We start from the raw sequence: 26,907 nt of genomic DNA on the forward strand, positions 1-26,907 counted from the left end.
CAAATCTGTGGATTTATTTTGTGACGCAGCAACTCAAACAACCTGCTCCCCTCTGTTTCATCAAAGAAAAATCAAAAGGCAAGATATCAGGAAGAGAACTGTCGATGTCCACAAGTCATGTCACATTCATGTTTAAACAATTATACACAAGCATAAACAGAATGGGAATGTCCAGACCTCACAGTGATCAGGTCTACAGGTTGGAAATGTGCAAATCGACCCCAGATCTAAAGCAAAAGACGTTGTGGAAACGATGGCTGAATGTCTGCAGTGAAACAAAACCTTTACCATGAGCTGAAAGGCAGCTCAGAGAAGAAGCCTTCACCACAAAAAGGAAAATAATAAGTCAGATTACAGTTTGCAAATGCACCCAGACTATTTAAAAAGATATCCTATAATCTGATTAAGCTGAAATTGAAATTTTAAGCCATGATGTCAATTGTTAAAGAAGGAAGATTGAAAAGCCTAAAAACAGCACATCCAATGGGAAATATGGGAGTTGCAGCATCATGTTATGTTTTTTTTTTGCTGCATGAGGAGCTGTTGTTCTTGGCTAAACAGATGGCATCATGAGGAAACAACATTATGTACAAGTCTAGAAGCAACATCTCAATTCATCAGCAAAGTAGCTAAAGTTCAGGCAGAAAAGAGTCAAATGGACAACGACCATAAACATACTGCTAAATTAGATAAAAGTGATTTAATGAGAGCAAAGTCAGTGTTTTGCAGTAATTATCCCATAGCTGAGTGAGAGCAAGATGGCTTACAAACCTGATTTCATTTCAATAAACCTGCCAAGAGGAATGGGCCACAATTACAGTAAATCAAAACATTTCATCCAAATCAAATCCAAACACTGGAGAAATATATGTAAAAGGTAAAAATGTGTTTGCAGTGCATGTAAACATCTGATTTCATTTGTCTTTTGTACATGTTTAAGGTTTCGTATGACATCTCCATTTTGACTTCTTCATTTTGTAAATAATTAATTAATTGAATCTTTTGTGTGTGGTTCTATGCAACTGAACATAGATGTGACAAATTTTAGAACCTGATATAGACAAAGGAGAATTTCCAACTGAAATAAGTCCAACAGTTACACTGACCAAACCGTCTATGCACAAACAAATCCAGCGGTTTCCAAACTTCTGCATCAATCCAAGCACATTTAATTTGTACATTAAATCCACATGGAATTGAATGCACACAAGAGAAAAATACACAAAAACTACGCTCTGTCTACAAGTTGGAAGCAGTTAGAAACACTTCTGAAGAAGATGCGTGTATATATGTTGGTCAAATCATGTAGGAACACAAACAATTAATTGGTGTATGATTAATTGTCGATTAATGGTTTGTTAGATTAAAATTAGTTCCAACTGATTCATTAACAATATCAACTTAGACCATATTTCAGTGGTGTAGTTTGACCGCCATTCAGAAGAGGGCGCCACTGGTCATCCTTAAGTGGAGCCAGCTGTAATTGAAACAAAGATGGCGGAGGGAGCAGGAAAGAGAAAAGGTCCAAATAAATGGAGTCCGGTGAGGTTTTGTTTGACGATATAAACATTCGAGAAGCTCCAGCAGTTTCTGTCCACTTTGTATGACAGCGTATAAGGGTCATTGTAGATAGAAAAAAAGGAGTAAATTTCCACCAAAAAACTCAGACATTTCAAAAGAAAGAGTTTCAGAAATTGAAAATGTTTGACTTTTGAAAATTTTCAGAGTTTCAGAAATCAAAAGTCAAGGACTTAAAATTGATAAAACTCACAAATAAGACCTGTCTTACTGTACAACATGGCACATTTTAACCGAGGACAGTCTGACCCAGCCGGCGGTTGAGTTGAAGGCAATGTGTATCCTTATTGTCCTCTCAAGGACAGAAAACGCAACAAGAAACAATCTAACCAATAAAGAAATTATTATTTGGGTAGTAAAAATAATAAGAAGGAGGAAGTAGGCCACGCCCACCATAGATTGTTGAGGATCCCTGTTGGGGGGATGATACGGATAGATCCCTGTGAGTTTGGTGCAGCTCGGCTCGAACCTGTGAAATTTAGAACCAAACATATGGCAATGGCGACCTATGTGACTTCACCACGCCACCACTCCCTCATCCTCCACCGAAACCAGTCAGTGTTGGAAACCAAGTCATACCAACATGTCTTCTGTCAGTGGACACACTTTTATGTTGATTAGGTCAAAGGAGTCAGATAGAGACCATTCAAAATAAACATGACACTTCCTGTTCTCAGTGGACTTGGCTTAAGTGATGTCATCACTTGACCATTGGGCATTGTAGGGGACCGGATATGGAATTTATTTATATTAATAATTATAAATATAATGCAAAATAAATAATGAAGAATGGCATTACTCAGAGCATAGAGCATAGCATTAGACTAAATAGATCTGCCCTTGTGGATCTGGCACATTGTCACCAAGACCCAGTCTAGATTGTTTTTTCAATATCGGGACTGATACTGATATCTGATATCACTATTGGATTGGTGCATCTCCAGTTTAAAGAATATAAATAATTTTTATATAATACTATAAATGTAAATAGTTAGACGAAATACAAAAGGGAGGATACTAATTTGTATAAAATATAACTTAAGCTTACAAATTAACACTATCAAAGTGGAAACACAAAACAAATCCTTTTAGTGAAATTTAAGCAAAGTGTAAAAACGTACCTTCATCTTTTTGGCTTCAGCGCGGCTCTTGTAGCAGAACTCCACCAGTGCCACCATCATGGCGAGACCCAGACCTCCAACCAGGATGTAGAAAACTCCTGCCACATTACTAAGCGACAGAGCGCTGGTCTTTTCCTAGCACACAAAAAAGTGTGCACACACACCCACCCACACACACGCAAGAGAAAAATAAAAACAACAAAAAACAGGACACCCAGAAAATAGTGTTGGTGTGACATAACTACAAACATGATTTTATCAACACACAAATTTAAACGAAACACTTTGGTTAGAACCATTAAAATAGCTAATAATTCTGCACACAGACATAGAAACTTTGGATATCACAGCATAGTTTAATACTGAAGTTGTACATTATGTTTCTAAACCTCAGCCGTTAATGAAAGTGCAAGTCAGTGTAGATTCTTTTAAATAGTGCATTTGCTGTTGCTTTTCACATTTTCAAGTTCATATCAGCATTCTTACAATAATACTCTATAACATTGCAATCATAAGACTACTTTGTCATGAATAACAAACATCTCAGCTTAAAACTGTAACACTGGACAAATTATGATTTTTATCTCACTGCATACAGATGTTGCAGATGTCATGGTGGAGCCAGTTGGTACATTAGGACACAAGTACATGATTTTTTTTAATATATTTTTTTTGAAGGATAATTTCAAAACAAATTAATTTTTATTCATATTGCTGCTGTGGTTTAAAATCCCTTTAGTAAAATTCCAGAGAAAGTTCTGGGGGAGTTTTGAGCCCCTACACAACTACAACTGTGGATGTTTATTTCATATTTTATTTTAGTGATCCAATTAAAAACAACCATTCTTAGGAGAACTGTTATTTAGGCTTCACTTACATGAGATCACTGCCTGGGAACTGGCGGTATTTTTGGATGTTAATTGGGAAACAGATTCACTTCTAGACGGCACTGCCGAAAACACCTCGAGTCAGCTGTAGTTGTCATGTCAGGCCACTAGATGGCACAGAGAGCGAACGCACATTCGCTTTGCTTTTGACCATTAGCTTTCACGTAACTAGCTTCCACCAGTTAGCCGTCTCACATGAACGAAGTGCTCATGTATATTTAACACATATATCATGAGTTAAATATACATGAGTGCTCATATATATTTCACAATATTTGACACATATTCCTCATCGGAAATTGTGCTAAATTGAACAGGTAAAGTAGCACAACACAACACAATGCTATATCCGCTATTTATTTAATTGTTTTTGCTGTTAACTGCAGAATAAATGGTATGGCTGTGCGTTCTGCGCTGGTTTGAGAGACTGGTCACTGGTGTTATGTAAACAAACAACAGTATCGCAATAAAAATGTTATGGTTTAACTGAAGAGTGAGAAATTTTTTTTCTTTTATGTGACTACTCGTCTGATACAGAATATCAATCACTCTCAACCAGTTTCTTAAAAACAATAAATACATGTCATTGACAACATTACTAATGGTGCACTAATGTACCCAGTGGCTCCAGCATTGCATTGCTATGAAGCAGTTCTAGTCAGAAGTTTACATACACTCATCCTGTGTATTAAGGTAATTTTATCTCTAGTGATTCATTTGAACAGTTCAGTTTCCTATGTAGGATGATAAAGGCTTAATTATATTCATACATGTGGACAAAATTGTTGGTACTCCTCAGTTAATGACAGAGAAACCCACAAAGGCCTCTGAAATAATTTAAAACTGGAAGAAGTGATAAAAAATTACTGAAAATTGATCAATGAAAATCAGACATTGCTTTTCAAATATGGTTCAGCATCTCTAGGAAAGAGTGAAAATAATTTGACCATAAGGACATTTTAAAATTTTAAAATAAAATGTATCCTCTATGTGTCTGTCCATTTAAAGTGTGGCATATAGTTATATTCAGTAACTTAAAATATACGTCCCAATGAATCTAGATCTTTTGTCAGATTAAAAGTATATTTAGAAAATAACCTATGCTCATGTATTGAACATACTTTTCAATAAGCCCACATTTCTGCTTTTTAAAAATATTTTTTTCATTAGTCTGACACAAATTTCAAAACGCATCAAGCAATTTTTGCAGTTTGTTGCTAGGTAACAGGCAGGGCTGTCTGGGGTTGCTAGGTAACTGGCAGTGCCTGCTGATTTCCAACATTACATTCTGAATGTTTTTGAAATGGCTCGTTTTCCAGACACCAAAAGACACCAGCTGGGTGTTTTTTTCTTTTTTAGCACTTGCACTGGAAGTACAAAAATGTGACTATTGAGTGATAGGTTCCATTTAAGCTGCTTGTTGTAAAATTAGTCCACCCTAAAAAAAATGGAAGGTTCAAATAAATCATTAAAACCCTAAAATTAATATGATTTTCCTGTCAAATATGAGTGTAAGCAGACATCTGACAGGTGTAGTTTTTGTATACCCTGCATGCTAAATTGCACAACATGACCATCCAAGCTCCTTTAAACCCACAATGTGACTCTTATGAAACTTTTACCAATAGATGTCAATAATATCTAATGATTTTACAAAGTATCCTCTCTTCTGCAGTTGAAGTAAAGCCCAAAATCATCCCCAAAGATGTAAAAAAACTAACTGCCAGACAAACGCTTGATAGCAATGATAGTAAAACCAGTTATCATCATAAATTAGTTATTTACTTGCAGACAGGTTGATTTGGATAGCTTTTATCCTTTAGTAGCTTTAACTAGATTACTTTGTGTGATAATATAACTGGTTTGATGACATAAAACCTTTTAAAGCAAGAATAGAAGAAATCTGTGAAGGAGCAAATACTTTTCATTACGATATAAATAAAATTAATGAACTTTTTTACTAGCACTTGTGACTTCATTAACACTTTATATGATCAGAAACTACAGAACAAAACTAAAGAAATTCTCTTAACTGAAGTTTTCTTTGAGTTTTGTTAAAACAGATTCTTTCTCCTTATTGTCACTAAAATTAATGGAAATAATACATTTGATAAATAAAATAAAACAGCAACATGTTTTATTCAGCTGCATCGAGCAACTAATTTAGCATTTTTCTAAAACAAGTGCAGCATTCTGGAAAACCCATTTACAAAAATGTAATGTTCTTCATGCATTCATGCTAACCTCAAATGAAATTTTTGCATTTGAAGGAATTTTTGTAATTAGTTGCTCGAGTAAAGGTGTAATAAGAAAGCAGGTAAAAAAAAAAAAATTATTTCGATTCACCTGTGATCTGTTATTTCTCTTCTCATCTGCATAAAATTAAAAAATACTTTTGACCTTGTCCTTGTCTTTCACATAACACAGCTGGAGTTAAGCTGTCCTCCCCATACTGTGTAAGCTTCCTATGCATTTACACGCGTGAACAGTGTGTTTGACTGACCCACAAACAGAAAACTAACCTTATTGGTGGAGTCCTTGAAGCCACACTCTCCTTTATCGTACCACCACTTGTTTTTCATCTTGTCTAGGGTCCCTTGCTCATTCAGTTTCAATACGGCAAGGTTTACTGGCACTCTTCAATGGGAATAACATAAATAACATCATTATCAATGTTATCTTATGTTATTAACGAGGCAGCAGTTCTTACCCTGTTCTCGCGACTAAGAAAGGGCCCACCAAAGATTGGCGTGAGACGAATATTCCCTTAATCCCCTAATATTAACACACGTAATGTGTTTTTTAATAAAGTGTTTTGTTGCTGGGCTCCTCGGTTTAGCGTCTGAGACAGATAATAAGAGGTGCTGCAATGAAAGGCTGTTGCTTTTTCAGCTGCAGTTCCCTGCCAGGCCGGAGCCTCTGATACACAGAGTTTGGACAAACTGTGTGCAAACTCTCTGCAAACAGCGCCCATGTTGCTGCCATCTGGTCTGAGGTCAGCTGACCCTCACCTGGATTCTACATCAGACCTCAACCAGACAGGGTGCAACATAGCAGAAGAAGAAGCAGAACAGAGAACAGTGCCACCTGCTGGCAGTGAGTATAACCTGCTGGATTTATGATGTCAGCTGTGGTTCAGTTTTTTTGTTTGTTTGTTCTTTTAAATCCCTGCTAACCTTAACATTTCCCTGTGGTCCTGTGACTGTGCTGCTTCTTCACATGTTCCACATTTACCAGACTGACCCAGTTTTACCTCTCTGCTTTGTTTCCTATTTTGCTTGTATATGTGTGTTTTGTGTGTGTGTGTGTGTGTGTGTGTATGTGTGTGTTAGGTGGTGTGTGAGTGTGTGTATTAACCTTGCTCTCCCCTCCTCCGCTGCCGCATTCTCCCTTGTCATACCACCACTTGTTTTTCAGTTTGTCCAGCAGCCCCTGCTCGTTCAACTTTAACACCGCCAGGTTCACCGCATTTCTACATGAACACAGTGGCTGTTAGCAGTTCATTTCAGCTGTCAGTAACAATCCTCTGAAATGTAGCTAAATCAGCAACAAACATACTGCTCCAACTAATAATCCCTATTATCTACTACACTCTAAATTCATGATCAGAAAACAAACATTTGAAATTTTGATTTTTTTATCCAGCTTGAGTAGAGCAGCATTAAGATGTCTGTGCTTATGGTGTTTGGGATTAATAACAGTAGAAATATATTGAAGTCAGTCAGATTTGCTAAACATTTTGCTGAATAACTAACATCCAATTCAAAAACCTATTTCGGTCATACTGCGGCTTTTAATGTATGTCAACCAAAAATGTAACTATCTACGTTTCCATTGACCGCAAATTTGCGCAAATTGGAATTACAAAAATTATTTTTCTTAATGGAAACACGCCAGTTTTGAAACAACTAAAGTGTTTTGATAAAAAAATATTGCGCTAGAATGTGGTGGTTTTTCAGCTGGTATGTTTCACAAAACTGCAAAGGAAACACTTTTTGCATCACACAAGTCACATGATCAACAACCGGGTGTTACTATTGCTAGAAAAGACAAAGAAGATGACAGGAAGTGGTAGGAGGATGATGGTGCGGCATGTTTTCAATGATTTATTGCGTGAACTTATTCACATTTTTATTGTGTTTCTTATCACTGCAATTGCGAAATTGTTTTTTCAACATTAGAGGGATATCAACAAAGTTTTGTGAACATTTGCAACGTAAACGCAACAATTATTCCACTAATGTCCAAAAAAACACAATTTAATGTTTCCAATAAATAAGAAACACAATTAAAATCACATGTAAGTAAGTTTATTCATGATATAAGTCATTAAAAGATGTGCTCCACCATCATCCTCCAACCACTTCCTGTCATCTTCTTCTTTGTGGTTTGTGCCAGTAGTAACATCCGGTTGGTGGTTGATCATGTGACTTGTGTGGTTTTTTTCAAAATTGCCACATTTCCATTAAGCAAATTTATTTTCAAAATATCAAATTGCACACTTAGGTGGTCGTGGTCAGTAGAAATGCAGCTACAGTCGCGCAAGACAACAAACTGTCTGGGTTGGACCTACTGCTGGCAAAAATAATAAAGTTTAATTACTGCTTTTGCAGTAGAAAAAACTTCATTCTCAGTTTGTAAAACAAATCACACAAATTAAATCACATTGTTGTAGTTGCAGGCACATCAAGTCTCAAATCATAACGGGGGAAATGTCGATGGAATCATGAACTAAAAGAAAATGGTTTTGTCATGACATCCTCAATTATTTGAGCCATTCACCTCACCAAGAAAAAATATATTCAGTAAACAGAAGCAATATAATCCTAAATAAATGGCTCCATCATCACCAAGCCTAGTTAGGATATACAGATATTCCTTCAAAACTGGTTTAATTAACTTTTGACCAAAAATACTAAGATTAAATGTTTATGTACATAATAATGACAACAATAGTGTAAGAACTACACTTTTTATGGAGTCATATTTTGACCATGTGCATTTTGACCTACTTTTCTATTAACTCTAGTCTACACTAAAGAAAATGCATTAAACACAAAAAATATAAATAAAACAGCTTTTAAGTTGCTTGAGGTCTACAAGTACTATTACAGAAGAAAAGTACCTGAACAAGTCTACACTTTTTTATAGATTAGACTTCAGTTACTTACGAAAAAAATAAAATAATAATAATAATAATAGTATATATATATATATATATATATATATATATATATATATATATATATATATATATATATATATATATATATATATATATATATATATAATTTTTTTTTTTTTTTTTTCCTTTAAAGACACTTGTAGGTTGGATAAATAATATTTTCTTGTACTCAGTCTGAAACAAAAGATGTGCCCCTAATTACAACAATGTAATTAATTTTATTATGTATAACAAACAATACAAAGCTAACAAATTCAGTTACTAAATTCATAATTTTGTCTCATATGTGATCATTTTTTGCCAACAAGTAAAATCCTATGACAGCATTTTCAGGCCTTGTAGCAACATTAGCTCTGAACTACAGCAGTCCCTAACAGTCAGAAACATACAGTAACTAGAATTAATTTAATATGATGTGATCACACAGAAACCTGTTTGATCTTAAAGATATGAAAAATAACCAACAGAGCTCTTTAAACTTTACTCCTTTATATATTTTAAATAATCAGTGGTGCTGAAAGTAGCACTGTTTGGTGTGCAACATGCCGGATAAGGAAAATCTTATTGGGCTAAAGCTGCAATATGCAACTTTTATAAAAACTATGTTTTTCATATATTTGTTAAAATTATCACAATGTCAAGACAGTGTAATATAAGGCAGATAATCTGTGGAAAAAAATGAGCTCCTCTTCCTTCTCCCAGTAATAACTGCAGAAATACACTATTCAGCCAGAAACAACCAGAGGCAGGAGGAGGGTCTTAACGCAATAAATCAGCTTGTGTATGATCTGCTGCCGGCTTCCTCCCACAGTCCAAAAACATGACTGTTAGGTTAATTGGTTTCTCTAAATTCTCCCTGTAGGTGCGATTGTGTGTGTGTGTGTGTGTGTGTGGTTGTTTGTGACTGTGTTGCCATGGCAACATGTCCAGGGTGAACCCCGCCGTTGACAGATAGAGATAGGCACCAGCACCCCTCTCGACCTCAATGGGATGAGGGTGTACGAAAATGGATGACAGTAAGTTGTTTCTCCATCATTGAGCAGCGTGTACATGAGGTTTATTGACAGCTCTAAGACCCGCCTCCTGTCTCTGATTGGTTTTTGATCAGGAGCGGTGTGTTTCTTCAGACAGAAATAGCAGCTCAGGGAGGAGAAGGAGATCAGTCTTTTCACAGATTTTCTGCCTCACATTACACTGCCACAACATGGTGACTGGGGACACCCCATCTCCTGTAGTCCCCTGCCCATCCTTTTCAGGCAGGACTGGTTTAACAAAAACATACATATTTTATAAATGTTACTGTAGCTTTAAGATAAGTATCCACTGCAATGCTAACAGCACTAATAGTGCTAAATGCTAATATGAAATCCTAAAGACAAATTAAAATAGGAATCATGTTGTCCGTCTTTGGAATTAATATAGAAATCCTGATTAATTGCAGATCTGTGTAACCTCTCATACACACAGTGTGACATCACCTCTAGCCCTAATATATGAGAAACTAATGATTAATCATACGGTTCTTTTGCAGTTCCAATAAATAAATGAATAACTAACAAATCTAAACATAAAAAAGTAAAAAAAAAAAAGTTTGAAAGGAATATTATTTTGTGCGGTTTGAGAAAAGGAAGAAGTTAGTGATCTGCAATGAGCTTAATGGGATTATATATATAAACATGCTTTTGTCCTATAAACCTGGAGGATTTCACCTGTTAATCAGTCCATCAAATAGATGAATAGATGAGGAAGGAAAACATGAACTGTGCCTGGTAGTGAAACTGCTGTAGTTTTTTAGATACGCTTTGCTCCATGAGAAAACTGATTAAACTTAAGTTCACAGTAATGTTTAGGTTAAAATGAAACTTAAGTGTTTTGTTTGTTTATTTTTTGTTTTAAATGAGGACCAGTACTCAGAGCTGAAATGCCAGTAAATGATTGAGTGACAACATAGAGCAGTGGGTTATAAAACGGTAAAAACCTGGAACAAATCCAGGATGATTGATGCACAGTGACTGGCTTAAATGTTTGTCATGCCCAATATTACCTGATGTGAGGTGGGTGCTGCTTTGTCTGATCTTTATCTTAAATACTGTTAAGATATGACATATAAGGCTGACTTTTGTGGTAAATGACAGTAATGTAGTCCTAGTCAAACGTATTGATGTAGAGCCTGAATTTGGAAGGGGAGGAAATGAAATGGTGCTCTGCAGCTCAGTATGGCTCCGGTAACCTTTATCAGCTACCTGGAGTTAAGAAAAATAATTGTTTTCTAAATCACTTATACATTTAAATGCTGAAAATGACAGTTTTCTGAATAAAAACAACCCGAGAATGACAGAGAAAGAGAAAGAAAAAGAGAGAGAGAGAGAGAGCATGGAGCGGAAAACCATACAGCTATTGGCAGCTTGCTGAAAAGACAAAGAAATAAGAAACAACATGAGTGACAAACATGCAACACAGACAAATACGCATGCTTAATCATTCATTTTTCTATCAGCCCATCCATCGATTCAACCTACTGATTCATCATTGAGAAATAAATTGCATATTCAAATTACGCCGTCATTTCTGCATAGATGTAAAATCTCTAAATGAAACTGATCAGGCAAGAATACGTAGAACCACATTAACCAGTTGTTAATATGAGACAGCTTGAACAACAACCATATGTATTATGTAGGTTTATGCCAAAAAATGCAGAATTTTGGAGATTAATTTCACATATTTACAAGAAAAAACTTGGAATTTTTCTGATGTGAAAAAGTCAGAAATGTTCCATGATTAAAGGCATAAATTTATGATATTAAAAGTAGGGTCTTCTCTGACATATTCATAAGTTTACAATGTCAGAAAACATCTTAGGCTTAATCCCATAAATCTAGGCCTTTAATCAGTGAATATTGTAATTTTCCCCACAAATTTTGTACTTTTTGATACGATAGAACAGGGGTAAATGCAATGCAGTTCAAAATTTGAGTGCACCGAGTTTTTGTGCTGGTGTCAGTGAAAAAAGTTAATTTAAAGCCCAAAATATGGACCAAAACCTTTTGTTAAAACAATGCCACGAAGAATTAAGGCAAGCTGGAGGTCAAAGGTTCTCCAACTCAGTTCCATCCAGCTGTACCTAATAAAATGTCAGATCAGTATATGTTTTACTATTTACACAGGACCTGTCTGTGGTTTAAGTTCAACCCTTTCTTAGATAAACTGCGGCGACATTCTCTGCTCTGGGATCATAGAAACACAAAATAAGCAATTGTAAGTAGAAGATATGAGAAATTTGGGTTAGAAAGCATCATTATTGGTGAAGAAAATCTAATAAATTATGCTATAAAGTAGTAAAACATCTGCTGTGACCTTCAGGGTGATTAAAAACACACATTCACAAACAAACAAATGTTTTGGTCATACAGTCATAGACAACAACAATCCCCTGATTCAGGTCTTAAAGAGCATATTTCATAAATAATAATATTTATTTAACTTCATAAACTTATAGTTTCTGTCTTACTGTTCCAGGAATACTGCAGGACAACATCAGTATTCCTTTTGTACCAGTCAAATACTTGGGAATATTACATTTATTCTAAAACGTACTAACATATCTGTAGATATAATAATGTAGTTATATTTAGCCTTGGATTTTAAGGTGTTGGTGATGCAAATAAGGACATTCGGTGACTATTTTACATTCCTGATTGTATCGGCTCACTTTAAGACCTGGCGTCTGAAACAAACCGTACACCCCCCTCCCCACCCCTGTTGTCACGGTAACCACCCCCACCAGGGGTTAGAGGTGGCAACCACAGTAAAAATACAAACCACTGGGATGATGTCATCAGGGTAGGTGGATTATTATAACAACGAGTAGTGAGCTGCCATGCCCCATTCATCACACTCGCATACTGCAAAAACCCAACTGGCTCTAAGGCTTGGGACTAAAATAAGCGCTCCCCGGGGTGTGCTTTCTTTTGTTTATGAGCATCGCTGCAGGTGAACGCAGCAGCAGCAGCTCACACACTGGCTAGTTAACACCTGACGTCTCTGGCAGGTGAGCAGTCAGTGTCTTTGGATTGTTCCTTTTCTTGTGGAGAAAGGAACTGCGGGAGCGCGGAGGGAAACAGTATGCTAGGCAGCAGGTTAGTAGTGTGAATGGTACATGGCAGTGCAGGTTGGCTGGCATTGTTATACTGATCCACCCACCTTAATGGGGATTGTTTGGGCGTGGCAATCCCGTAGCCTTTGGAGTCCAGGTTTCCTCCCACTTTCATGGTGTCGCAGGGCTTCCTCTGCTCAATGTACTCGTTCATGGTGGACTCCAGCAGGTAGGCGTACTTCCCTTTGGACTTCCTCACACGCTGCACGCCCTCCGATGTCTTCTTGACAAACACAGAAGGCTCTGCGGATTTCATGTACTGCCACATCTTGTCAAACAAAGCGATTTTAGAGCGCTAAAAAAAGAGAGACAAATAAATTCATTTAGTTTTGTCTTGGTTGTTGTTATTTCAGGACAGGAAAGGCTTGCTAGACAGAAACTTCATTTGTTTCCTTCACACCTGGTAGTCTTGTTCAATTGGGGACCAAAATTGCAACACTTGTTACATCTTCATCTGGTGCGGTTCGCCTTCACACTGCACTGTGCCAAACAAACCAAACCATTTGAAAAACCTGTTCCCTATCTCACCTGTGGTGGCGCTGCACCAAGAACCACTGAAGGAAGCAACATAAAAACAACTTCCAAAGAAGACACTGAGCGCAACTTCCTTCTCCACAAGATGTAAATAAATGCACTGGAGTCAGATTTTAGTGGTTGTAGGATTCCTCTTTTGTCTTTGGCTAACATGCTGGAGCTCCTCTTGGGTTGCTAGGCGACGGGCTGGGCACTGCACCGTTGCTAGGTAACGGTCCAGTGCCTGTCAAATGTTACTTAATAATCGAGGTGGGGTTGAAACAACTAATTTCCAAGCCTCAAAAAACATGAATTTATTTCCAAAAAATTGCTGGATGGTTTTAGAAACAGCTGAGACCCAAACGGAAGCATAAAAATGTGCAAAATGTGAATTTCACATACATATTTTTATTAAAAGTTGGTTTTTAAGTATCTTACAAATGTTAAAATTATGACAAACATGTAAAAATGATTAAAATGATGAATGGGGAGATGTGATTAAGGTTTCTTCCTGCCAGTCATTCCTCATGTATCAATGGAAACATAGTTATTATTCGCCTTTAGGAAGAACAGCCATCGTTTGTTGTTGGAAAATACCTTACCCTGAAAAATTCTTTGGTTGACCCGGAGTCCAGCGTCCCATAAGCGATCTCTGTCTGCTTGGCGAGATCCTCAGCACTCTCAATGGGAGAAACCATTCTCTCCACCGTCAAGAAGGCAGCCAGGTTGGCCGTGTATGATGAGATAATGATCAGAGTGAAAAACCACCATACCCCTCCAACTATACGACCTGAAAGAGACCTGCATGCAGAAACGCACAGCTCAGGTTCTGGCTGGTGGATTCTCTCCTAACTATAGAGACCCATTCACAAAATTAGATCCCAAAGGAAAATTAAATAGCAATAATTAATATTAACAAATAATAGCGTCATTCGTATTGAGCCTACATCACATCAGCTTTATTATGTCTGCTAATTCTAATCTTACAGAAGTAGCAAACAAAAAATATATTTGGAATTTGAAATACAGAGTGGTGTTTAAGTGTGTTGTATCATTTTAATTATTTTACAACATCAGATGATTAACACAAAATGTACAGCTCTTGGGAGCCCCCTGGTGGTGTGGGGGACCTAAGCAACTGCTTAACTCAGACATCCGTTGGGCCAGCTTGTTTGGGACACGCTACGAAAAAATTAGCATGACTTAATTTGTGTTCCTAGCAGAAAAGCAACTTTTTGAATAAAGAAAAAGAAGAAAGAATAATTTCATTCCAAAGAGTATTTGGTATAAAATGCTCTGAATGGGAACTGGGGAAATAACTTGTACAAAAAATATTGTACTACTTCACTAATCCTTGATATTGATGAGCATATAATTATTAAGTAGCACATTAGTCGTACCAACCTTGGTGAAATGTCACAGCCCTGTCGCATGAACGCGCCCAGCGAGAACCAAAGAGAGTTAAAGATCCCAAACTCGTTGGTTGATTCGGTCGTCAGCGGCAACGCTCCGTCCTCTGGCTCCTCAAGCGTCCACTCATACGGGCTGAACCTCGACACCTCAAGGGAGAAACATTATTAATTAACGGGTCATACTGAAGAATTCACACTGCAAAAGTATAAAATATTACCAAGTATTTTTGGTCTAGTTATTAAAACATTTTTACATACGTTTAATAAATAATTGATCATTTCACAGAGTAAAAAAATACCAGTGTTGTTAGATTACAAGCAGGTCCCACATATTACTGGTTCTATATAAACTTCAGAGCTATTTATTATTCACATTTAGAAATCTGAGGTTTGACTCACCAGAAAGAGGACAACACTAACGCCGATGTAGGCAAAGACAATACACATCCAGATTTCATAGGCCAGTGGGTCCAGAAAGGAGAAGACGCCGGGTTTGGACTTCTGAGGCTTTTTGATCATGATTGAGATTCCCAGGGACATGAAAGGTTTGGAGAAATCAATCACCTCTTCCCGAACAAGAGTAATCGTCAGGGGAGCAACTGCTATATCTGCTTTCTGTGGAAGAGGAAAAACAAAGAGTTGGTTAAAATATCTGATCCACCTGAACAGGACATGTCCCAAAACAAACATCTGTGATGTGTTACTTTTTAATTTAAATCAATTTGACCTCATTCAACCTGTCCTCTTACAGTATTTGGTCTTTTTGTAAATAAAGATTCACCGATATGATATTAATATCTGTATCGGTCCTGATATACACACTTGAAATAAAACAAAACTAAATTATAAGTTATTTTTCATCAAGATATTGGAGCTTCATTAATACTGACAAAAAAACTTGTTCAACTGGCAGATAATTTCAGTCATAAGACATTTCCCCATTTTATTTGTAAGTGAAAACATCTGGAATAAGTACATTTATTCTAATCAATATTGAGGAATTATTTATTTAAAAAAGCTCCTGTACGTTGCTGAAAAATTGCTTGTAAGTTAGTTTTGTTTTATTTTAAGTGTACTAAGATATTGGCACAGGACACACCAAAAATACTTAGTAAGATTTTGTATTTTTGCAGTGAAGGGCAAACAAACTATACGCCTGAAAGCCCACAGTTAAGCTCTATATTATTAAAAGCCCTGGCAGATCTATTTAGAAAAAAACTCTTTTTTGACTTTATTTTCTTTTATAAAATTGTCTTTAGTGATTTCTGTGAAAAGCTAAATAACTCCACCAGTGAGTTGCAGTTCATCCAGACTGCTGCTGCCAGAGTCCTGACCAGCACGACCAAAACGGGTCACATCTGTTCCCAGAACGTCCAGCTTACCCCGTACACCAACTCTCCAACCATCCCGTTCCAGATCTTGGTCTCAGCATCTCTTGCTCCGTATTTTCCATCTCCTACGATCCGAAGCTTGTAGCGTATCCCACAGTGCTTTGCGATTTCTGCAGCCAGGTCAACACAGTAGCCTAAAATAAAAGGACAATTTAGAAATTAAATTGGATTTGAATTTGACCGTCTGCTTTTTACAGAAAGATTAAAAAAGAGGTAAAGGTGAACACTTTATAAATGTGCTATCAGCTCTAGAGAACTGTATAACAAAAATGATCAAATTGTAGAACATCATTAAGTGTGGTTAAAAAACACAAACATCAACCATAGACACCATCATACCTTCGTAGCGATCATTGCCTTGAAGCTCATCAGCGTTCTTTTTTAGCATCACATACGGAGCTTCCTATAACCAGAAACATGCAGAAATCAGTAAAACTAAACTCAGCACAAAAAGCAACAACAATTTTATTATCTTATATTATCTTTGTAGACTTATACTGCTGGGAAGTCTGTTTAGTTTTCTGAAAATGGCTCCACATTTTTATAAAAAAGGTATGTGTAGGCTGAGGAACACAGCTGAGTATGCAGGTATTTAAAAAGTAATTATTTTATTTTGAAACTTCAATCATCCAATCCCAGAAAGGACAGTAATCAAAAACTCCTCAACCCACAAAGATTTTGTCCTGTGACACAATGTAAGGAAAAATAAACAGACTATTCAGTGGTATAAATTATTGCCCAAAACTCAAGGGTCATAGTTTTAGCTTCACCAAGCTCAAACTGTAAAAAAAATATATATATTTTTAAGTTCCTTTTGCTAAACAATTACTAATGGTTAATCCAAAAGATGGTGAACAGATCAGCCCTACACTGTACTGATAAATTAAGCAGAAAGGCCTGAGCTTTTCACATGGTGATGTTGGAAAAAAATATCTTAGACAGTAAAATGTTTGTTTTCTTATTTAAAAATAAGTTGAATTGCTCAGTTGCATTTGTAATGTATTTTTAATATGGCATGTAAAAAGATTTCAATAAAAAAATTGCAGAATGTGCCAGTGTGACAGTTTTTTCATCCAATTAATTGATTAATCAGAAAATTAATTAATTAAAAATTAACCAATTAATCAAAATAATCGATAGATCCATTGAAACGTATAATAATGATTATTTGCAGCACTAATCTTCACATTGACAGTGTAATTCTGGAGGATGTTCCATTATGTCCAATTCAATAGGAATCAGTAGAGCCAGTATAATACCTGATGAAAATTTAAATTGTGTATTTTTAAATTTCCAAACACAAAATTGAAAAAAAAAAGGACAAATAAAAAGCACAGGAGTAAAGTTGTCTGCATAATGAGCTTAATTTTCTCTGAAATAGTCTAGTTTTTTATGCAGACACATACATGTTCGATCTCATGATAACTACGTCAGAGTGATGGTGTCTTACCAGTATAGTTGTAACGATGACGGTTTTGTTTTCTATTCCCGTCGTGTCATTATTTATATCCTGCTTGTCTGCCTCAAACTTATGCGCTTCACTCCAGGTGCCAATCTGGAAGCACACGACGCAACAAAACGGTGATTTTAGTCAGTAAAAACACATAAACACACAAGCTGGGTGTATCATTAGAAAGTCTTGTTTAGCTACCTTGAGGGGTCCGCTGTTCTTCAGCTCCATGACTGCCACTGAGTAATTGGTTCGCTTCCCATGCTGGTTAAACTGAATGTTTCCAGTTAAACCATTAACTTGAACCTGAAGACACCAAATTACTTTAAATTATCAGAGATAGAGCTAATGTCTATTCAACACACTGAGCAGTTTCCACAGCTTATTTTAAATGATCTCATTTCTACACTGATCAAACAGGTAAAAGGAAAGAAAACATTATTATAATCACAAACTGCAATATATTCAGCGTCTTGGTGTTGAATTTTAAATTATGAACAGCTGTTTTAGAAAAAGGAAACATTGAAATTGTAAAATATCCCATTTTCAAACAGGAAGCACTTCCATACTTGGATAATTACATGTGAAGCCTACAACTGTATGGTCACAGACAGAAAATGGATTATTTTCCTGACTAAAAAGACAAATCAAATGGGAGGATAATGCATGTTTTTTAGTGACTGTGAAAAAGTAAAAGCTATTGTAGTCATAGTGATCAGTATTTATCACATTGTTTATCATTTATAAATTGGTGACATATAATACATTTTTTATCATGAAAACATTTTGATTTATAGTCACAATACATTTCAATTAATGATATTTAGAAACCCCTAAAACTGTCTGTTTTGTTGGGATTTTTATTTTTGCTGTTTTTCTTCACTGTTAGTTCAATAAACATGTATCAGTACATTTTAAAATATGATTAAATGCAGTTACTGTGTGCATTTTAGTGAAACAAACCACACTTTTTAATGCTACTAATTAAGTGTATTACAAATGGAACAAAATAGTTCTTATCAGCATCATGTTTATCATTATTGCAACAGTCCCGCAAAATATCGTCATAAAACCATAAGTCCATGTGCCACATTTTATGAGTTCACTGTTATTACAAATCATCTGCTGATGTCCACAGATTGTGTTAAATCAATAACTGTCTCTCCAGTTATTGAGAGAGCGCCGCTTCTCTCCAGTTATCCAGTTATCCAGTTTGGACTAACTTTTTCCTGAGTCCGAGCCGAACGAAGGATCTGGTCTGAGTAGCTATGCTTCCTTTCCTCCCACTTCTGCTGCAGCATCAGCTTGAATTGACATAGTTATCTTCTACATCCCTACCAGTGCCAACCCCAACCTTAACTTATTTTAAAGTTAAATATACCAAATAACAGTGGGGTTTGAGGAGAAGAAAAGTCAGGACATTCTGTTTTGTACTTTGAAACTGGCAGTTCCTCACACAGACAAAGCAAGACGATACAAAGTAACATCTGTTGATGAAGGTCAATCCAGTCCATAGTTACCTGCTTCAGGGCACGTTCAATCTCAACGCCCTGAGCCCAGGGTACTGCGGGATTAGCTAGGCAGTCCCCACTGTTGCCACGGCGACTCATGTCTATTCTCTGTTTGTGCAGGAAGCGAAACGCCTCAGTCATCACGTTGACTGCGTCGTAGGTGAGGGCAGAGGTATACTGAAAGATCACAAAATAATTGTTTTAGACGATAATCTGACATTTTCTGCTTATCACTGTGATAGAATCTTCTTCTTTCCTAGAACTGTTAAAGGAATAAAGATTGCTTACAGGTGACCTATTATGCTTCTTTGAACAGGTTAGGATGGGTCAGTGATTGCATTTTTTGCACAGTCATTCTTAGATAATGAGATTTTAGTCTGCTTTTTTAGTCACTTCTGTTTATTTTGAGCTGTTTTAGGGCTTCTTGTGGCTTTAAATCTAAATAAAGTGACAAGAGGCCACTTGGGTAAACTCGCCTTTTATGACACTCGCAGATGAAAATGACTGCAAACAGATGCACAACTATACAACTGTACAGCTTTGAAAGCACAAGTGGAGGCTCCTGCACAACCACCAAGAATGCAGCAAGCGGTTTCTGGACAGTAAGACAACTATACAGTGTTCTTTTCCAGCAGCCATTGTACAGCACATACAGAGGTAAAACCAGCCAATCAAACATGGTGGGGATCAGGTTGGGTTGCTAGGTGACGGGTAGTGCCTGCTGAATTGTGTCGTTAAATTCCGGAGGTTTCTGACACAACTCATTTTCCAGACACAAAAAACGTTAACTTATTGCCAAAAAACGTCTGGGTGATTTTTAGAAGGAACACAAACTCAATTGTAAGAACAAAAATGTGCAAAATGTGAATTTTGCATAAAAGGTCCCCTTTGAGTTGTTCTTATTGTTGTTTCTTACTCTGATTCGTGTATCTGCTCCAGGATACTCCTTCTCCTCCAAAGCCTCCCACCGTTGGTCAAACTTTGCCACCACAGGGTTGTCAAAGTCAACTATTTGAAATCCAGATACGTTTGCACCTCCATACTGGATTTTAGAGATGTCACCATCCAAAAATCCCTGGAAGATCAAAAACAACAAAGTTTTTCTCTCGTTTTCCTAACCTGTCATTCCTACTAACTGTACCAGAACTCACATATATCGACACACAGTAAATGGAGGATTTACGGCTGTTTTGTCATAAATATTTTTCATTATACTATTAAAAAAAACCCAGATAAAAACATATCAGGAACTCCACCTCTCTGAGTTTTGCTGTAATCTGTCATACGGCTCTATATCACCTTAATGAGGGGGATTCCTTTAATATTTAAAATATTTTCAACAAGCTACAGTGGAAATAAGGAAAATATATTTTTTATTACTATAATAACATCACAACAAAAACATAAAGTATTATCAAGTATATTTTGCTTCGTACACTTAAAATAAGACAAAACAAACTTAGAAGTAACTTTTCAGAAAGAAATAGGATCTTATTTTTAGTCAGTAATTGATGAAAAATACTAGTTTTACTGGCAGATAATTTAATTTATAACATGGGAAAAAATGTATAAACTAAATATAATATATAATATGTACATATAAATTATTAGTAAAATAATCTGCCAGTGGAACTAGAACTATTAAAATCAATATTAAGGAATTATTTATCCTATTTCTTACTGAAAAGTTACTTTTAAGTTAGTTTTCTATTATTTCTTTATTATTTCTGTACTAAGATATTTGCACTAGAAAAAAAATACTTGGTAAGATTTTGTATTTTTGCAGCATTGGTTTGTTTAAGGTCACAAACTCATATTGGCCTTTCGTTATTCTTGATCGGTCCAACCTGCAGTCTGCCATTAGGACCTGACTGAGAATTTTACTTTGTTTTTGTGAATATGTGTCAATTTAAAATAACCTGTTGCAGATAAAAGGAAAAATGTGCAGTTTGTTGCAAGGTGTTGGGTCGTGACTCACTAAGTTGGCGATGATGTAGTGGTGTCCCTTCACATGTTTGCCTATAGTGATCACCTGATGGGGAAGGAAAATACACTTTGTTAATAACAAAAAACTCTCAAAACAGGTTTTTATGTTTACTATCTGTGTCCTTAAAAATCAAAAACATTTTCTCCCTTACTTTGTACATAATTATTACCACACATAGACTTATCTAAACACAGCTACTAACTACCAAATCTCCTTTATTGACGGACTGCTGCATCCTGGGTGCACAAAGCAGTGTTGTCTCAGATCCTTCCCATTCACTACTGATACCAACAAACCGTTAATTTTTTTGGCATATCCTACTAACTTCCACATTTCTTTGAATCAACTTATGCCATTCTTAATGACAGCACAGTATGTTTTTCTTATGCTGTAAATTTAACAGTACTGCTCAGTCTTTTGTCATTTTTTCACCTTTGTCTGAATCTACATGCTTCAACTCGTTTATCACTTTGCTGCTGATGTACCCAAATTTCCCAACTGAGGGACAATAATGGATATTTCTGTTCAAATTTAGTATTTTAACAGAGATATAATCCACACCACTGACTGTCTCTGTTGTTCTTTAAAATGAAGTAAAAGGTTTTCTGTTTAACAGAAACTCAGATTTCAACCAGGAGCATTTTATTGAGAAGACCGAACTCCACCTGCTCCATAATGTCTTTGACTTTATCTTGTTCGCAGTCCAGGATGATGCGTCGCTCTTTACGGATCTCCAGGTCCTAAAGAGACACAAGAAGGTGTATTTAAAACCTATCCAGCGGCATTTGTTATTTATTTGTTGTTCTTTTTAAAAATGAAAAATGTTATATTCCACAGTCACATCAGTTACTGACTCTAGAAGGAAAGCACAATAACAAAAAGGATTTAGCCAGTTATCTATTTTTGCTTTAGGCTGTTCTTGTTCTATTTGTCACTTTCCTTTTTAATCACATCCAAAGTTCACACTTTCTAAGCTGTCAATAAGCATTTTCTTACCTACTTTCGCAGAGTAAATCAGCCCCTCGTCCTCATTTTTTACATGTCACTGTAATCATGTCACTCTCTCTTCCTGAGCATCTTTAGAGCTTCCCTCCTCCTCCTCGTCTCCTTTCATCATAGCTCTCAGTATTTCAGTCCTCCTCTAACTATGTCAGTACCTGGGGTCTAAACACAGCACTGCGCAGATACATCTGCCAGTTCCAGTGGGTGGATAATATCAAAACTGAGCAGATTTCCACAAAATCTCAGAAGCAAATGATGTAAAGAATCCAAGTCACTGCTCACTCCCACCACTCTGAACGCTTCATTACACAAATTCAGCAGCGACACGCTGACATTCACGCTTTTCTGAGATATGAATGGATGAAATTTATCATTTCCACCAAAAAAAGAGTTGTTTATGGTTAACCTTAAAGAGTTTCAAGCTAAACAAAGTGTCTTTTTAAGTCGAGTAACATAATCACAAGCTAACTCTAGAAAATTCAGCTAAATTCAGCTTATAGCAGCTATTAGCTGCACCTCTCTTGGGTATTTTCTCTAAAAAAAAAATTTGGAGTTAATTCAAAAAATGTTGTTTATGCTGCTTCCCCATGTTTGGTTCTGGTTCTGGAGATGCAGACCAGAACCAGAACACCTGAGAGGTCTGGAAGGTTGCTATGACAACAGCAGATCTTTAATGTATTGTGGCGCTAAACTGTTCAGTGATTTATAAACTAACAGCAGCATTTTAAAGTCTGTGCTCTGAGCTACAGTGTAGAGACTTAAACCTGGGGTGATGTACTCCGTCTTCCTGGCTTTAGTCAGAATGTTTACAGCAAAAATCTAATTTATATGCATTTTTGGCCATTTTAAAGACATACACAGATACTAAAACTGAGTTCAGACAATAAAACTGAACAAACTTTAACTTCCTTCGAGACGCTTCCCTAAACCCTCATTTCTCCAAACCTTCATAAAACTGCACTTAAACCATACTGCATGATAATACGTTAATTGTACAGGGTGATTAAAAATGGGCCCAGTTTCAGTCAGAACCTAAAGCATCAGTTTATCAGAAAACAACTCAGCTGGTTTCTAGACTGCTGGATATGAGAGAGACTCAGTACATCGAAGACAAACCTGAACCTTATGCAGATGGAAGATAATTTCAGAGTAGCGGTACCTGAAAGAGGGAGCGGTAAGCTTCATCTTTACTCTCATCTTTCAGGTCTCCCACATTTATTGCTGTTACCACCCACTCTTTCTCTGCTGCAGTATCCAGAATCACCTGAAGGGTAGAAAGACCTACAAACACACACAAAGCAAAAAATAATTAAGGCCTGTCCCTTATCCTTACCTTTTTTAGAAAATTAATGGGCATTTCAGAGCTCAACTCATTAAGGGAGAGCTGTTAACAGGACTTCATACCAACCAGCACAGCATGAGAACAGGAGAATTTAATTTTATAACAGGAAAAAAAAACCTAGACCATTTCATTTTTCTATAAATCAGCACAAAGTGGTTGCAAATTGAAACCAATGGAAAAACACGAAAATACATCCCTGTTAGATAGAAGATGTTATGAATATACAATGTCAAATTAACTACAGGAATCACTGAGTGCTTTCTCTTACACGACTGTTTCTTTTCTGCTATACAAAATGACACAGAGGCCTCTAAACGTCCCAGTGCTTTCAATCAATACAAGAAGAATTTAACAAACAAATCAACAATTTGATATAAATATTAAGCTGTTTGTTATTTTAGTTAGATTATGCTTATTATTTATTTATTGTGTTTAATTATTCTGGTTCCGACCCGCCTTCCAACCCTGGGAAGGAAGAATTGGGAAAATTGGGAAAGGAGGATTGGAATAATAAGTTTCCAACTCTTTCTGGTAATTCAACTCCTCCCTCCAACCCCGATTCCAACCCCAGGAAGTATCCGGTGTTCCCAGGAGTGAAAGCATTTTGTCTTTAAGTCTGTGGTTCTGTCCCAGTTCCCCTCATTCTGTGCTGACACGTCTTAGGTCAGGACATAACAGCTGGAGATGTGAAGGTGAGGATGTTAGAGAAATAATTCACTGCTAGTGCAGTTTGTATATTGAACAGTCTGGACAAAAAAAATACAAGGCTGGCAAAGTGTTGATAGGTAAAAGGTGCTTGGAGTGGAAAAGGGCTTTGAGTGGCCAGAAAAAAGAGCCAATCTGTTCTTCCAGTGCAGCTGCTGGGGCAGCACTGATGCTGCCAGTTTAAATGTTAACTGGAAATCATTAATGAGGAAACTGATCTCAGCCCTATTAATCTCTGAAACCGACTCAGACCTGATACCGGAGTGAACTAATCTGCCAGTGGAACCAGCACTGTCTATCAATATTAAGAAATTATTGACTTAATAAAAGCTCCCATATGTTGCCGAGAGATTACTTATTAATTATTTGAAGTTATTTCCACTAGAAACCAGACAAAAATACTTGGTAACCTGATTTAGGTTTTTAATTTGACCTAGTTGTCACAATAGTGTTAAATGTTATTTTGTTTTACTTTTTAGTGTCTTAATTTCCTCAGACTGATGGGCACGTTTCTGACCTTAAGCCAATCAAATCAGCCTATATTTACTCAGTTAAATCCAGAAATGAAAGAAGATTTGGTGGATACTATGAAGCAGGAACATGAACATAAAAGAGTACATTGAGAATCCGTTTACCTCTGTCGCTGTCATACAGGTAGGCAAACTTCTCCCACTTATAGTACTCCACTAACGCAACTAGAGGCCCCTTGATGTCTGGCCTCATTTGCAGAACAAACTGATTCATTCCTTCTGCCGGGAAAGACGGTGTGATGAAGGAGACATGGAGTGTCTCACAAAAGGAGGTGATGGTGTTGACCGACTTCTTGTCATAAAAGCCAAAAATGGCATAGACGCCCCGGGAGAACTGGGAACAAACTGGAAAAAGAGACAATGAATGAAACATTTTAACGAGACAAGTTAACAGAAATAAGAGTTTAAGTCATGTTTTATTAGAGGATCCAAGGAACAAATTGGGTTTACTCCGCTGTAACTCAAAATGTGTTTGAATCTCTGATTTAAACAGATGCAATCAATAACCTTTTTCATTTAAATCGTCATCTAGTCGTCCTTCAAACACCCAAACACAGAGCAGGCAGCTTTGGCCCCTTAATGGGGCCCATTATGCTTCTTTGATCAGGTTATGATAAGTATAAAACATATTCATTAAATATTTTGTAAAAAAAAAAAAAACTTAGATAATGAGATTTCAGTCAGTCCTGTATATTTTGAGCTCCTTTCTGCTCCTTTAAATCCAAATAAGCTGCAGGTGGCCAAGACCTCCAACTCAACACTTACACTCATGTGAAAATGACTGCAAACAGATGCACAATTATACAACCATACATCTTTGAAAAGCAGACGTGAAGCCTCCTGCACAACCGACAAGAATGCAGCAAATGGTTTCTGGTTGGTAAGCCAACAACAAAGCACCTATCTTTTCCAGCAGACATTGTTCAACGAATACAGCAGTAAAACCAACTGATCAAACATGCTGGAACACAGCTTGGGTTGCTAGGCGACGGGCTGAGCTTCACTGGGGTTGCTAGGTGACGCTGCAGTGCCCGTTAAATATGACTTAACAATCGTGGCGTTTTTGAAACAGCTCATTTTCCAGACATCTAAAAACATTAACTTATTGCCAAAAAACAGCTGTTTTTTAAGACTGTTTCTAGAAGCAGTGAAGATACAAATAGAAGAACAAAAATGTGAAAAATAAGAATTTTTCATACTAAGTTTCCTTAAATATTGCGTCTAAGACCCACTTTCTCTCATACAGCCACTGTCATTGGGCAGAAGATGGGATACAGTCGGTCAGAACAAACATAAACCAACCTGAATGATTCTGGACTGTCGAAAGAAGTCAAAGCAGCAACTGATGGTTTAATATCCGTTTGATCATTGGTAACCTGCCTTTCATTTGGGCAAATTTATAGATTTATCATTTGGAGATGACCATGACTGCAGGTGCTGAAAGTCACACACACTACAGCTCATTTACAATGCAGCAGTAAAACATGGAGGACAGGAGCAAGCTAGCAGCAAAGGCTTGGTGCTTCCCTGCTATCACACTGAATCCCTTTAGCCCCAGGCCATCATTACATCATGCTCTGATAAGAGCACATCATACTGCATCCACAAGCCTTTGTTCACACGTACGAGTCTTTGTTCACACGCACGAGTCTTTGTTCACACGCACGAGTCTTTGTTCACACGCACGAGTCTTTGTTCACATGCACGAGTCTTTGTTCACACTGGTTCTTTTCCTTCCACAAAGGTTACTGGATTTGTCTAAAATTGGGTTATTTGGTTTAAAGAGGGCTGAAAGTGTTGCAGAGTTACATATTCAACCAACAAAATTTTACCGTATAAATATGTATTTTACTGTATTTGCTTGGTAAAATCCATATAAATAGGGCTTTTATCGTATTTATACGGTAAAATTTTGTCGGCCACAGCTGTCGGTATTTTACTGTAAATTACAGATGTTATTTTTTTACAGTGTGGCTATGAGTGAAGGGGATCAAAAAGTTTACTGCAACTGTTGTTAGGAAATATTTAGGACTGTTGATGGTTGTTAAGAATTCATCATGTTGCATTGATTATCGATTTGTAATTGCTTTGTTGCCTTCTGAATCATTAAATGCTTCAAGAGAGCCACCAATCAATA

The 26,907-nt window shown here is 36.7% G+C and overlaps 1 protein-coding gene across 3 annotated transcripts in view; it reads right to left on the bottom strand.

The window, feature by feature from the left end:
• The window catches only part of LOC106924931 (glutamate receptor 2-like), a 46,438-nt gene that overhangs the window by 6,861 nt on the left and 12,670 nt on the right, over positions 1–26,907 (bottom strand). For 2 of the 3 annotated variants that reach the window (XM_014998896.2, XM_088006041.1), the window contains exons 3-18: positions 24,876–25,115; positions 23,353–23,474; positions 21,857–21,931; positions 21,183–21,236; positions 20,121–20,279; positions 19,214–19,381; positions 17,895–17,999; positions 17,694–17,798; positions 16,583–16,646; positions 16,235–16,377; positions 15,252–15,467; positions 14,845–14,999; positions 14,043–14,241; positions 12,975–13,222; positions 6,944–7,058; positions 2,700–2,834 (exon numbers count right to left, since the gene is read on the bottom strand). In XM_014998896.2, coding sequence (XP_014854382.1) covers positions 2,700–2,834; positions 6,944–7,058; positions 12,975–13,222; positions 14,043–14,241; positions 14,845–14,999; positions 15,252–15,467; positions 16,235–16,377; positions 16,583–16,646; positions 17,694–17,798; positions 17,895–17,999; positions 19,214–19,381; positions 20,121–20,279; positions 21,183–21,236; positions 21,857–21,931; positions 23,353–23,474; positions 24,876–25,115 — 2,303 coding nt within the window. Of the gene's footprint in view, positions 1–2,699; positions 2,835–6,108; positions 6,224–6,943; positions 7,059–12,974; positions 13,223–14,042; positions 14,242–14,844; positions 15,000–15,251; positions 15,468–16,234; positions 16,378–16,582; positions 16,647–17,693; positions 17,799–17,894; positions 18,000–19,213; positions 19,382–20,120; positions 20,280–21,182; positions 21,237–21,856; positions 21,932–23,352; positions 23,475–24,875; positions 25,116–26,907 lie in introns of all 3 variants that reach the window. The other variant, XM_014998897.2, reaches the window with a different exon arrangement.

This window comes from Poecilia mexicana, unplaced genomic scaffold (assembly GCF_051168715.1).
Source record: "Poecilia mexicana isolate PSO_F unplaced genomic scaffold, ASM5116871v1 scaffold_1, whole genome shotgun sequence".
NCBI lineage: Eukaryota > Metazoa > Chordata > Actinopteri > Cyprinodontiformes > Poeciliidae > Poecilia > Poecilia mexicana.